This window comes from Rhinatrema bivittatum, chromosome 14 (assembly GCF_901001135.1).
Source record: "Rhinatrema bivittatum chromosome 14, aRhiBiv1.1, whole genome shotgun sequence".
In the NCBI taxonomy this organism is placed as follows: domain Eukaryota; kingdom Metazoa; phylum Chordata; class Amphibia; order Gymnophiona; family Rhinatrematidae; genus Rhinatrema; species Rhinatrema bivittatum.
In genome coordinates, this window is record NC_042628.1 from 75,759,826 (window position 1) to 75,772,106 (window position 12,281).

At 48.0% G+C, this 12,281-nt stretch overlaps 1 protein-coding gene across 1 annotated transcript in view; it reads right to left on the reverse strand.

Moving 5' to 3' along the window:
* Positions 1 to 2,968: 2,968 nt before the first annotated feature.
* LOC115076331 (phospholipase A2 inhibitor and Ly6/PLAUR domain-containing protein-like) overlaps positions 2,969 to 12,281 on the reverse strand; it is a 43,494-nt gene continuing 34,181 nt past the window's right edge. Inside the window, exon 5 of the mRNA XM_029577631.1 lies at positions 2,969 to 3,393. Within this exon, the coding sequence (XP_029433491.1) occupies positions 3,275 to 3,393 (119 nt within the window). The 3' untranslated portion in view covers positions 2,969 to 3,274. The remainder of the gene's footprint in view (positions 3,394 to 12,281) is intronic.

Genomic DNA, 12,281 nt, shown 5'->3' on the forward strand with positions numbered 1-12,281 from the left:
CTTGAACGAGTAGATGTGACTCGGTTATTTTCACTTTCGAATAATAGAAGGATTGGGGGCATTCCATGAAGTTAGCAAGTAACACATTTAAGACTAATTGGAGAAAATTCTTTTTCACTCAACGCACAATAAAGCTCTGGAATTTGTTGCCAGAGGATGTGGTTAGTGCAGTTAGTGTAGCTGGGTTCAAAAAAGGTTTGGATAAGTTCTTGGAGGAGAAGTCCATTAACGACTATTAATCAATTTTACTTAGGGAATAGCCACTGCTATTAATTGCATCAGTAGCATGGGATCTTCTTAGTGTTTGGGTACTTGCCAGGTTCTTGTGGCCTGGATTGGCCTCTGTTGGAAACAGGATGCTGGGCTTGATGGACCCTTGGTCTGACCCAGCATGGCAATTTCTTATGTTCTTATGTTCTTAGAGAGAGTCCAAGGAATTGGGTAAGGGGGGAAACTGGAATAGGAGTGAGCCTTCTTCAGAGGTGTGTGGGCAGGAAGGGTACGAGGGGGGTAATTTAGAGTGGTATCTACGCTGGAGGGATATAGGGCAGTTACATATGAAGGGTGGCATTGTTGAAGGGTTGAGGGCAAGAGACGAGGAGGTGAAATGGGCCCAGTAAAATCTTTCTGTAGAAAGGGTGAGAAAGGAGAGAGGAGGTAAGGGAGGAATTGCAGAAACAGTAAAATGAAAAGGAATAGTAGCAAAAACAGTGAAATGAAAAGGGTGCAGTACTTAGATGAGGCAGGGCGCTCTGGTAGGCGCACAAAGGGCAGGCCTCTTTGTTTCACTTCTTCGGCGCGCGATGCCGGGAGGATCGAGGACTTTTGAGTTCGGCGGGGACGTCGAAGATGACGATCTGGCTGGATCTGCTCTACTGGTTGTCAGAGTCTCTAGCTCTTAGTACTCCATCATCCTCTATCTGGGTTGAGTGGCTTCTCTGGGGACCGTATTGGTTCAGGCATGGTCTGAGCCTGCTACTATGCCTCCTCTACTTCCAGCTCTTTTTCCAGCATAAGGTTTGGGTGTCAGCATACCCACTGCCACATAAGCCATTCCAGGCTCATTAGGATCTATTCCAGCAGAGCTACTTAGGCAACCTCCAATCTGGACTTCCATTTCCAAGTGACATTTTTGAGTCTAGAATAGGTTCCTTGGGTTTCCTGGGCACTCTGCAGTTGTTACTGCCCTGTGGAAAGGATCTGGTTCACTTCCTCCATTTTCCTGCTTTCCCAGGTGGTATAGTAACATCCTCCCTGCTGTGTGCTACTGTGCTGTCTATCAGTGGCAGTGATGCAGGAACAGGCAGGACACAGATTGTATGTTCAACCTAAACTTTAGTGTGATTCTTCAAAAATAAACAAATATCCAAACAAGTAGATAATTACATAACGTAAGGATCATAAAGGTTGCCATAATGGGTCAGACCAACAGTCCATCAAGCCCAATATCCTGTTTCCAACAGTAGCCAAGCCAGGTCACAAGTACCTGGCAGGATCCCAAGAGGTAGAGAGATTCCAACCTCCTTATCCCAAGAATAAGCAGTGGATTTCTGCAGCTCTACCTTAATAATGGTTAATGGACTTTTCTTCTAGGGGGAGTGTGAAACTTATGGGACTGGGAGGGGGAGGGAAATGGAGTTGAGAGTCTAAATACCCTTTCCCTCCCTCTCCTAGCCCTGGTAGATTCACATTTATCTCAACATCCCCCCCCCCAACCTAGCAGGGAGTGAGACTGCTGGGTGTGGGATGTGTTGGAGCCTAGGCTTGGAGGACCTGGGAGGGAGAAGGAGAGAGAATGATGGGGACGGGGGAAGGGAGTGTGGAGGGTAAGGCTCCTGGGGACTTGGGGAGGTGGTTGGAGTAAGGCTGGTGGGGGAGGGAATGTGTTTGGGACAAGACTGGTGGGGACATCAAGGAGAGAAGGTTGAGACAGCGAGGCTGGTGGGGACCTTGGGGGGAAAGCTTGAGGGAGTGAGGCTGCAGGGGACCATGGGGAAAGGGGTTTGGGGAGCAAGACTGGGGAGATGTGGGTGGGAGGGGTGAGGGGGGCTGAGGGAGCGAGACTGCCCGAGTTCTTAGGCGGGTGGAAGAGAGGGTTAAGTGACACTGCTGAGGACCAGAGGGATTGAGAAGGAGACTGCTGGGGGAATGGTCGGGCTCTGGTGCAGAGCTGTAGCTGTTGTTTATTTTGTTTCAGAAATAGTAAGAATTTGATTTCTTCTGTCATGTTTGTGAAATGTGTATTTTTTAATACTTCGCTTTTAGATGGAACAGGAAAAATACTTTTATTTATCTGTCTGGTGTTACACTCCAGACAGTTTCTGGCTTCTGAAGGTCTTCCAGTTCAGTTCTTGTCTCCATGCTTCTATTTCTAATTTGTGGTCATTTATGCTGTATTTGTTGAGGGTCTGTCTGTGTTTTGCACCTGGGACCAAGGTAAGCTTTCTGTTTGTGTGCAGGATTCCTGAATCAGGATCTGCAGCAGGAGTCCAACTTGTTCTGGTTTCCAATCTGCACCTCTAGTAGGAGTTGGGCATTATGTTTTCTAGGGCAGCGGTTCTCAAACTTGTATGATTACTGTACCTCTCTTAAGAGTTTTAGTTGTCTTGGGTACCCTTAGGTTCTCACAAATTGGTGAGGGAATGTGCTGTTCTCTGCTTCTGTGGATACTCAACAACTTGCTGTTCTTCCCTTAGAATATGATGCAGTCTGTATGGCAATCACATATTTCCTAACATTACTCCTGAGTCCTCTTCATCCCATGACCCCTCATTCTAGAGCCTGCCTTCTGTTGAAAGAGGCTCACCTCCTGAGCTTGGAGACCTTGGAGGCATTTACATTTCTCTATCATATTTCCCCTATCTCGCCTTTCCCCTAAGGTATACAGATGTGCAGCTACAGATATACTAGATGCAGCTACTTTGCATGAATAAAGGAAAGAATGAATAAATGTGGAGACATTCTTTTTCGTGTTATCTTTTTAATGTGCAGCCTCTTGGCACAGCCATATTATATATTGAAAAGTAGACATAGCATAACAATCTTTTCTTAAATTCTGTTCACTTGCATAATTCTAATACTTGACTACAGGATTCAAAGTAAAGCTGTACAGATCATGGAAGTCTCCAGGGACTGAGGATTTAAACATAGTTAAGGTTCAGCCAGAATTGGTCATTGCACAGAGCTTGACCTTTTCTATTCAAAGTAATTGTGAAGGGAAAGAAAAAGCAGTATCGGATCAAAACATAGAATTTAATTGATGCTTCCCACTGTGTTATATGCAAGAGCTATGGACGTCTTTCATGGCGGTAGTTGCTACAGTTAGGTTAAATTTCCGCTCGCAGACTCCAGTGGTAATGCATCCTTTCCAGACAACTTTTTTAAATGGGAGGTCTGTAGACAGAGAGAAATCACAGCTTATTTTCAGGCCAATTCTTTTCCTTGTGTCCATCTGTGCAGTAAGAGCCCATCTGCTGTATAGCATTTGTGCACATAAGTGCATGCACAGAGAGTAATGCTAGTATTTTTTAAACTGTATTGTGGAAACTGTACCTGTAGTCACATATCTTTTCAATGCAAAAAAACAAATGCATACTTTCTTAATCCATTTTATACACATAGACACTTTTTTTACGCATGAAATAATTGTGACATTGCTCAAATAAACACCCTGAACTAAGCATGTATCTGTGTATCCCATTTTTAAAATGCTTTCACTCATGTGTAGACTCACCAGTTTGCTGATACATTCACTCCTTCACTCAGTCCTTCTCATTTCACTTAGATCCTCTCGCCCTTCAACTTAAGTCCCCATCGGTTTACCCAGACATTCCACTCATAAACTGCTGACAACTGGCAAGTCCAATTTCATTTGCACAAATTGCTTAGCAGAAGTGAAAGTGTATGAATAAGTTTGGTAGTGCATACATGTATATCTTTTACAAAATAGCAACTACTGTGCATACTTCTGAATACTACCCCGCAAAACCACCCCTTATTTTCCTCAGGGAAATGTGCACTCAAATCCAAAAATATACACATACTCTTGACATTTATCAAATTGCATGCAGAATCCTTTTGAAAATAACATCCTTAGGGGCGTGTTTCCAATCTACTTTCTATTTTCTACTTTCATCTTACTAAATTTCTACAGGAACATCGAGCCCCGCACTCCTGCGGTGATACCCTTGGGGTCCCTCCCCCAGTTGAGTTTCCCGGGGTGATTTCCGTGATCCCCCGGAGGTTTAAGGCCTCGGTCCGGTGGCCGAATCGCGGCAGGGACTAGCCCCCGGGCGAGAAGGGCTCGGGCGTGGCGGAAGAGGCGCCTCGGTCCCGGCATGGACGAGGCAGCGGGTGCATTTCCTCAAGCTCGGTGGTGAAGGTATTTCCCCTCTCCCCCCGCAACCGGAGACCGCCTGGGTTCCAACCGGGAAGCGCCGAGGATCAGGTAAGGCGTACATCTCTTACTTTTTGGTCTCCGAGGTACGAGGATCGGCGGCGTTGCCTGCATGTGGCACGTCGTGGAGGTCGCCATTTTGTCTGCCTTGGTCAGGTATTGAGCGCCCATGATAGGCGCCTGTCTATGCTTAAGCGCATATGGGATATCCTTGAGTGTATATTGCTGAGCACATATTGTATATCATTGTGCGTATATTGCTGACCGCAGACTAATGAGCACATATTGGATAGCATTGAGCATATGTTGCTAATTGCATACTAATGAGCGCATATTGGTTATCATTGAGAGTATATTGCTGCCGCGTATTATTGAGCGCCTGTTGTATTAAGCGTATATTGTCGCATATTATTGAGCGCTTGTTGTATTAAGCGTATATTGCTGCCGCATATTATTGAGCGCCTGTTGTGTTAAGCATATACTGCTGCCGCATATTATGGAGCGCCTGTTGTGTTAAGCGTATATTGCTGCCGCATATTATTGAGCGCTTGTTGTATTAAGCGCCTGTTGCATTAAGCGTATATTGCTGCCGCATATTATTGAGCGCTTGTTGTATTAAGCGTATATTGCTGCCGCATATTATTGAGCGCCTGTTGTATTGAGCGCATATTGCTGCCGCAGATTATTAAGCGCATATTTTTCAATGGAACAGAACGCCTCAGCGTCTTCAGCGGCGGCGCCTCCTGATTCAGGTATTAAAGCCCTCGGCCTCTGCTCAGCATGCCAGCTTAGGGCCACGCATAGTGAAGAGCCAGACTCCCTTTGTGCCCAATGTGAGGAGGCAGTGGGAGCCCTGGGCCAGGACCAGTCTCAACCACGGTTTGCTGACAGTTCCCCAGGGGCCACTCCGGATCTAGCGGGCAGTCTCGAACAACCTGGGATCCAGGGGGATCTGGTACGCCGACGACTCGAGACCGCTTCCATTTCCTGGGTGGATCTCTTTAAGGGGATCCATGCCTTTGTACAGATGCAGTCAGCTTCCCGTCCAGGCCCTGCTGCTCCGGCCGCTGCTGTTGTTCCTCCAGCTGATCCTGCCCCTGGACCTTCGTGCCCTTATCATGGGCACCCGCCTCCGAGCAGTCCGGTTCAGACGGACCCTGATGTCTCGGAGGATGAGTCCGAACCCCCGGAGGAGGGGGAACTTCCCTCAGGGATTGAGCCATATCGAACCATGAGGAGGTTCTTTACCAAGGAAGATCTCTCCGACCTGGTATCTCAGTGCCTGGCGGAGTTGGATATTACAGGTCCCAGCACTACGGCGCCCTTTACGCAGAATCCTCTGCTGGAAGGTCTTCGTCCTCCAGCCCGCCATTTTCCCTTCTTACAAGCAGCACAGCAACTGATAGATTTAGAATGGGCTGCACCAGCAGCCTCATTCAAAGGGGGTCGGGCCCTGACAGGCATGTACCCTCTGGAACCGGCAATCAAGGATATGTTGGCGTGCCCTCAGGTGGATGCCTTGGTCAGCGCTGTGGTCAAGCGCACTACCATTCCATTTGAAGGGGGGGCGGTCCTCAAGGAGGCTCATGACCGACGCCTTGACACCATCCTGAAACAGACCTTTGAGGTGGCAGCTCTATCTTTGCGGATCGCAACCTGCTGCACAGTGGTGACGCGTTCCTGTTTGTCACAGGTCAGGAACAATGCTCCGGCAACAGACATGGAGTCAGCTCGCTCGTTCCTCACAGATGCTGCATCAGACCTAGTCCGTACAACAGCCAAGGGGGTCTCATCCTCCGTAGCCGCCAGGAGGCAGCTCTGGATACGGAATTGGTCAGCCGATGCACCTTCGAAGACACGCCTCACCAGAATGCCCTTTAGGGGTTCTTTCCTGTTTGGCAGCAACCTTGATAAACTGGCCAGCACATGGGGCACCTCTCCAGTACCTCAACTGCCAGAAGATCGGTTCAGAAGGAACCAGCACGCCTTTCCAAGGCCCTCCAGAGGTAGAAGATCCCAGCGCTTCACTCCCTATAGGAGTCGCTACCAGGCGCCTCGTCCTCAGGCCAGGAACCAGTCCTTTCGGAACTACAGACCGGTTAGCCTGACTTCAGTGCCAGGAAAAATAGTGGAAAGTGTTCTAAACATCAAAATCACAGAACATATAGAAAGACGTGGTTTAATGGAACAAAGTCAGCATGGCTTTACCCAGGGCAAGTCTTGCCTCACAAATCTGCTTCACTTTTTTGAAGGAGTTAATAAACATGTGGATAAAGGTGAACCGGTAGATATAGTATACTTGGATTTTCAGAAGGCGTTTGACAAAGTTCCTCATGAGAGGCTTCTAGGAAAAGTAAAAAGTCATGGGATAGGTGGCGATGTCCTTTCGTGGATTGCAAACTGGCTAAAAGACAGGAAACAGAGAGTAGGATTAAATGGGCAATTTTCTCAGTGGAAGGGAGTGGACAGTGGAGTGCCTCAGGGATCTGTATTGGGACCCTTACTGTTCAATATATTTATAAATGATCTGGAAAGAAATACGACGAGTGAGATAATCAAATTTGCAGATGACACAAAATTGTGCAGAGTAGTTAAATCACAAGCAGATTGTGATAAATTGCAGGAAGACCTTGTGAGACTTGAAAATTGGGCATCCAAATGGCAGATGAAATTTAATGTGGATAAGTGCAAGGTGATGCATATAGGGAAAAATAACCCATGCTATAATTACACGATGTTGGGTTCCTTATTAGGTGCTACAACCCAAGAAAGAGATCTAGGTGTCATAGTGGATAACACATTGAAATCGTCGGTTCAGTGTGCTGCGGCAGTCAAAAAAGCAAACAGAATGTTGGGAATTATTAGAAAAGGAATGATGAATAAAATGGAAAATGTCATAATGCCTCTGTATCGCTCCATGGTGAGACCGCACCTTGAATACTGTGTACAATTCTGGTCGCCGCATCTCAAAAAAGATATAATTGCGATGGAGAAGGTACAGAGAAGGGCTACCAAAATGATAAGGGGAATGGAACAACTCCCCTATGAGGAAAGACTAAAGAGGTTAGGACTTTTCAGCTTGGAGAAGAGACGACTGAGGGGGGATATGATAGAGGTGTTTAAAATCATGAGAGGTCTAGAACGGGTAGATGTGAATCGGTTATTTACTCTTTCGGATAGTAGAAGGACTAGGGGACACTCCATGAAGTTAGCATGGGGCACATTTAAAACTAATCGGAGAAAGTTCTTTTTTACTCAATGCACAATTAAACTCTGGAATTTGTTGCCAGAGAATGTGGTTCGTGCAGTTAGTATAGCTGTGTTTAAAAAAGGATTGGATAAGTTCTTGGAGGAGAAGTCCATTACCTGCTATTAAGTTCACTTAGAGAATAGCCACTGCCATTAGCAATGGTTACATGGAATAGACTTAGTTTTTGGGTACTTGCCAGGTTCTTAAGGCCTGGATTGGCCACTGTTGGAAACAGGATGCTGGGCTTGATGGACCCTTGGTCTGACCCTGTATGGCATTTTCTTATGTTCTTATGTTCTTAAGCAGCGCAAGAGGGGAGCCGGCTTGGGTTCAGGTCCCGGCCGTGCCTCCCAATGAGAATCAGCCGATCCATCTGGGGGACGGAGCCATAGGGGGCAGGTTAACCCTCTTCTACCCCAGATGGATCGAGATTACGTCGGACCAGTGGGTCCTCGCCATCATCCGAGAGGGGTATTATCTGGACTTTCATCATCTCCCTCCGGACAGGTTTGTGGAATCTTCGTGTCCCATACACAAGAAGGCAGCATTGGAAGCTACCCTGGCGAGGCTCCTGTCCTTGAAAGCCATCATCCCAGTACCTGCATGGGAAATGAATTCTGGACACTATTCCATTTATTTCATGGTACCCAAGAAAGAGGGCACTTTCCAGCCCGTATTGGACCTCGTCAGTCAATCGATACTTAAGGGTCCCGAGGTTTCGCATGGAAACTCTGCGCTCCGTCAAGACGGCAGTACAGCCAGGAGAATTCCTCATGGCCTTAGACTTGTCAGAAGCCTACCTGCATATCCCGATCCATCCGGATCATCAGCGCTACCTACGCTTCAAGGTTATGGGACGCCACTTCCAATTCCGGGCTCTGCCCTTCGGGTTAGCCACGTCGCCGCGGACCTTCACCAAGGTGGTCGTAGTGGTAGCAGCGGCGCTCAGACAGGAAGGAATCCTCGTCCATCCCTACCTGGACGATTGGCTGATCAGGGCGAAATCACAGGAGGAGAGCCATCGGGCAACCAACAGAGTGATCGCCCTTCTGGAAAGCCTGGGATGGGTAGTTAACCTCAACAAGAGTTGCCTACAGCCTTCCCAATCACTGGAATACCTGGGAGTCCAGTTCGACACCCAGGCAGACACAGTCAGTCTCACTACCAAGAGAAGGTTAAAACTTCAGACGCGTCTCCGGTCCTTGATGGGAGCCAGCCGGCCCATAGCTTGGGATTATCTGCAGGTTCTCGGCCTCATGGCCTCCACCCTGGAAGTGGTGCCCTGGGCAAGAGCCCATATGAGACCACTACAACACTCCATGCTCTCTCGCTGGAGCCCCCGCTTCCGGAATTATTCCACGCACCTACCTCTGCCGGCCAGAGTGAGGACCCAGTTATGGTGGTGGTTGCAGTCCAACCACACGAGCAGGGGGTCGAAGATGTCCTCCCCCATGTGGACTCTGCTCACCACAGATGCCAGCCTGAGCGGCTGGGGAGCACACTGCGAAGAACTCACCGTGCAAGGGCAGTGGAACAGAGAAGAGTCAGGGTGGAACATCAACCGTCTAGAGGCACGCGCAGTCCGGCTAGCCTGCCTGCAATTAGCTCACAGACTGAGGAATAGAGCAGTCAGAGTGATGTCCGACAACGCCACCACGGTGGCATACATCAACCGCCAGGGCGGAACCAGAAGTCGACAGGTATCTCTAGAGATAGCCCCGTTGATGACTTGGGCGGAGGCAAATCTTCAGGACATCTCCGCCGTCCACATTGCCGGGAAGGACAACACCACAGCAGACTTCCTCAGCAGAGAAAGCCTAAATCCGGGGGAATGGCAGCTGTCACCCACAGCCTTCCAGGGACTCTGCTATACGCTTTTCCTCCGTGGCCTCTGCTGGGCACCATCATCCACAAGATTCAGAAGCACCGGGGCCTAGTTCTTCTAGTGGCTCCAGATTAGCCAAGAAGACCCTGGTACGCGGACATGAGAAGACTACTGGCAGGGGAGCCCCTTCCCCTGCCTCCTCTCAGGGACCTGCTTCGTCAAGGTCCCATCCTCCACGAGGATCCGGCTCAATTCTCTCTTACGGTCTGGCCATTGAGAGGGCTAGACTGAAGAAAAGAGGTTACTCGGAGCCCGTGATAGATACACTCCTCCGAGCCCGCAAGTTTTCCACATCCCTCACCTACGTAAGGATTTGGAGCATATTTGAAGACTGGTGCAATACTCACGACACCAATCCACATGCGACCACAATTCCTATTGTTCTGGATTTTCTACAGGATGGACTTCAGAAGGGTCTCTCCCTCAGCTCCATCAAGGTTCAGATGGCTGCGCTGTCTTGCTACGGTCCCAGGAGGGATGGCAAGACCATTGCCACGCATCCAGATGTTTCTCGCTTCCTGAAAGGAGTCAAGCACATTCGTCCGCCACTGAAGTGGCCTGTGCCCCTGTGGAATCTTAACCTAGTTTTGGATTTCCTAGCGGGATCCACCTTCAGACCCCTTCGGGGCCTGTCTCTCCATTCTCTCACTTTGAAGATGGTGTTTCTGCTGGCAATGTGTTCAGCACGCCGCATCTCGGAGCTACAAGCACTGTCCTGCCGTGATCCCTTTCTCAGAATCACATCTTCGCACGGTTCCCTCCTTTCTACCTAAAGTGGTCTCACAATTTCACCTCAACCAAACCATATCCTTGCCTACTACGGCGGGTTTGAAGAAATCAGAAGAAGGGCGTTTACTACGCCATCTCGACATCGGCAGATTGCTGCCCAGATATCTGGAATTGACACAAGAAGTACGAAAGACGGACCATCCGTTCGTCCTACACAGCGGAAAGAAACAAGGTGAAGCGGCCTCTCGGCCCACCATTGCCCGCTGGATTAAAGAAGTTATCAGAGCAGCTTATGTAGAGGCCGGGAAGTCACCACCTTTACAAGTCAAGGCTCATTCTACCAGAGCCCAAGCAGCATCTTGGGCAGAATCCAGGTTGCTGTCGCCTGCAGAAATATGTAAAGGGGCGACATTGTCCTCTCTCCATACCTTCTCCAGGTTCTACCGTCTGGATGTCCAGGCCGGGAGGACACAGCATTTGCGAGGGCAGTCCTACACGGTCCTCAGGCAGCCTCCCACCCGGGCTGGGAGTAAAGCTTTTGTACATCCCATTCGTTCTGAGTCCATCTGGCTACATGCCAGGAAATGTTGAGATTACTTACCTGAAAATCTCCTTTTCCTTAGTGTAGACAGATGGATTCAGCATCCCGCCCAGCTGCCTGTGTATATGGGTTCCACCGATTCCAGGTAGGCCATGTCATTTTCTTACATAAGAGCGTCCACTCTACCAGGTGTCGACGCCTTCCGGTTGTGAATGCTGGTGGTGTCCAGCTCCTATCAATCGGTCAGGGGAATCCTGTTTCACTAATTTCATTGATCGTCAGTACATCCATAACAGCTTTTGCAAGGAAGATTACTGAGTTGCTACGCTTCCTGTGGGGGTATATATACCCGTGCTGACGTCAGATCCGTCTCCAACTGCTAGCACGAGCATACTATACCCATTCGTTCTGAGTCCATCTGTCTACACTAAGGAAAAGGAGATTATCAGGTAAGTAATCTCAACATTTTGCCAGCTAGCTTCTGGATTAGCCAGCCAAATGATTTGGATATGGTTCTCATCATGTATAAGTTAGCTGGCAAATATGTGCATACATTAAACCAATTTTCAAAGTGAATTTGTGTGCAAAAATTTGCTTTAGAATTATTCCAGCAAAACTACGTGGACAGAATTGCACATGTTGTTGGATGCACATAGTTTTGCTGAGAGATTTTGCATGCGTTTCCAACCTCGCCTAGACTCTATCCCCTGGAAAGTCTGTCGTTGATGTATGTAAAAGTACTTTTTGCAGATATTAGTCATCAGTTTTCTAAAAGGCCAGTTTTGCGAGTAAAGCATTAATTTACTCACAGAAGTTTCTTTTGAAAATTGCTTTTCCTGGGCAGCCGTTGCTTACAGTCAACTTTGTAGTAGCATGTCAATATGAGAAAATCCACTCATCTGTCAATCTACCCATCATGTCATATTACAACCATTTATGACTCCCTTATCCACCCATCCATTCATCCATCCATCCGGCTATCCGTGTACCCTAAAAGCCATCTGTCCATGTTTATCCATTCTTAACCTCCTCATGGGCTTATAAGTGAAGCGCTTTTGGCTTTCAATAGTTAAAATGACATTTAAGTGAGTGATTCCTTAAAAGTTCATAGATGTGAATGATTTATTTATGCATCGTTTAATTATGAACATTTAGTATTCTGCCTTTTCGTAAGTTAGTCTCAAGGTGGATTACAATCAAAATTATAATGAATGTTACAGTTGCATCACAAATCACATTCAAAATAAAGAACATCAGGAAGCGTGCTCTTCCCCCCTCGATCGCTGATGTCATTGGAGAGCATCGAGGGGCCATAAGCACTGCATCGGGCACCTCAGGACTCTCTTGCCTCATTTGCACATCTTTGCCTCTGGTAATAACGTAGGCGCTATCTGCTGCCTAATTTGTTGCTGAAATACATTGCTTTGCTGCTTTACCTGCCCTGGAACATCAGGAAGCGTGCTGTTCCCCCCCTCGATCG